At 33.8% G+C, this 2,219-nt stretch overlaps 1 protein-coding gene across 1 annotated transcript; it reads right to left on the minus strand.

Annotated features, from left to right (window-relative positions):
• Positions 1 to 12: 12 nt before the first annotated feature.
• Positions 13 to 1,883, minus strand: LOC111405087 (IAA-amino acid hydrolase ILR1-like 1). Its single transcript, XM_023033805.1, has 2 exons — positions 1,401 to 1,883; positions 13 to 1,039 (listed from the first exon to the last, which is right to left on the minus strand). Exons 1-2 carry the CDS (start codon positions 1,758 to 1,760, stop codon positions 800 to 802), a joined length of 600 nt encoding a protein of 199 aa, XP_022889573.1. The 5' UTR covers positions 1,761 to 1,883; the 3' UTR covers positions 13 to 799.
• Positions 1,884 to 2,219: the final 336 nt, after the last annotated feature.

Consider the following 2,219-nt stretch of genomic DNA (forward strand, 5'->3'; position numbering starts at 1 on the left):
CAGCAAGGGTCACATTTTCCAAATTTTACCAAGTCTAAGAACTGAATAGTTATCTATTCTTTACCATCAGAAATGTTCTCAACTCATTCTAGTAGCCATCAAATGAACTTTACACTTTTTCGTAGTTTCCTAAAGGTTACAGTAGTAATCATATCACGCTCTAGACCCATCCTTCTCTTAATCTATTATTTATTTGCTATGAGTATTTATTTTCCTACACCTTGTTCAAATAAATGTAAACCTCATTAAAAATGATATTGTTGTATTATCAGATTCCAGTTTCGGAAAAGGCTTCCCATGTTATCGAAGTCTCATGAGTTCATCCTCATCAAACACACCACAACAAATCAAATTGATATTCATCTAAACACCTTGCCCTTTCTTTCTCTAACATAAAAATACCAGATCGGTGGAAGATCCTCAATGCATCTTTCAACTGCAATGCATTTAGTTCCAATATGAATCCAGGCTTTAATGAAAATCTTATCACTGTCCAATAATGAAATTTCACCGGTCAAGCCCTTGAAGAAAAAAAATGGCATGCATACATAAACAAAGCCTAGGTTCCCTCCATTGGGTTCATTATTACATGATTTGAACAACAATCATTGAAAAGTAAATCCATCCCATCCAACAACTTAAGCTTTTAAATAAGTTAACTCAACAAGAATTTCCAGCTCCTACTTTAGCAAAATGATTAAAATTTGAAACATCCTCTTAATTTAGCATACTTTATAATATCCTATTCTAAACCCCCTTCTGGAAATTGAAAACATCACCACACCCCCACACACAGAGATCAATTTCTTTTACTAAACAATTCAATCAATATTGTTACACAATAATTTCCGAGAACCATGCAAAAGCAACTAATAGCGACAGACCAGAATGATAATATGCTGAAGACACGAACCTTAATAAGTTCGCGATTCTCTTGAAGAATCTTTGCAGCACCAAGAAGCATTGCAACATGTGCATCGTGCCCACAAGCATGCATCTTTCCAGGATTCTTACTCTTGTGATCCCACTCCACCTTTTCCTGCAGAATTTACAACTCTTGAACTCAACAAAACAACAATAACACATTTAGGATATGCCAATAATTTGTAACTCTTTCACAAATTCAGAACTTAATCTAAGCACAGAATTTACAACTCTCAAACTCGATAAAACACCACTTTAGACATTTTGGATAACAAAAATATGTACCTCTTTCACAAATTCACAACTTAATCTAAGCAAATGATCTCAAAACATTTTTCACATCAAACTATCAGCATTATATTTATATCATTGTTCAGAAAGAATAAAAAGGGAAAAAAAGAAAAGAAAAATTCAATCTTTTTTTCAAAAAAGAAAGAATAAAAAGTCCAATAATTCAAGTATAAATATTCACAAACCTGTAGGGGAAGAGCATCCATATCTGCCCTTATGGCAACAAAGGGAGGCTTCCCTGAACCAATGGAGCCAATTACACCAGTAACGGCAACTGGGTATTTATAAGAAATCCCCATCTTATCCAATTCTTCTCTGATAAGTTTACTAGTCTCAAATTCTTCATAGCCTAGTTCAGGATTCTCATGTAACCTTCTCCTAACGCCCACCATCCAATCAAATACCTCAGATTTCTTGGCAAATTTGAGGAAATTTATCGGAATCTCAGACAGCTCTTTTGAACTCAATATTAAGCTTGAGGAACTGGGATTAAAGAAAAACAAGTTAAGATAAAGAATCGAGAAAACCCCTTTAGAAACCCCCATGATTTCTTCAGCTATTTCTACTCTTTTTGATAACTACAATTAAGGTTTTCAAGAATCTACGGATTATGAACACTTAAAGGGGGAGAGAGAGAGAGAGACTTTTAAGGCATTGATGGGGGGTGTATATATATATTACAGCGGAAGTGGAGAAGTTGGTCAATTAAATTACTTTTTATTTTATTCGGGTGTTTTGAGAATGTGCAAAATGTGGAATATTAATTTGATTTGTTTGATAGTTGTAGGGAAATTGCCTTCGCAGACATACTTTTCGATGATTTGTTAGTCATTCGTTCATTTCGTTTTCAGTATCCAGTGGTCAGAGCGTCACGGATGATGCTATAATGCTATAATATCATAAAATCTTGTATCATTTGAAATAAAATTTTTATCACTGTGACTTGAGCAAAAAACAAATTAACAATGTTTAAAAGATGTATATTTGCTGAAAAAGCTCATGAA

Source organism: Olea europaea, chromosome 12 (genome assembly GCF_002742605.1).
Source record: "Olea europaea var. sylvestris chromosome 12, O_europaea_v1, whole genome shotgun sequence".
In the NCBI taxonomy this organism is placed as follows: domain Eukaryota; kingdom Viridiplantae; phylum Streptophyta; class Magnoliopsida; order Lamiales; family Oleaceae; genus Olea; species Olea europaea.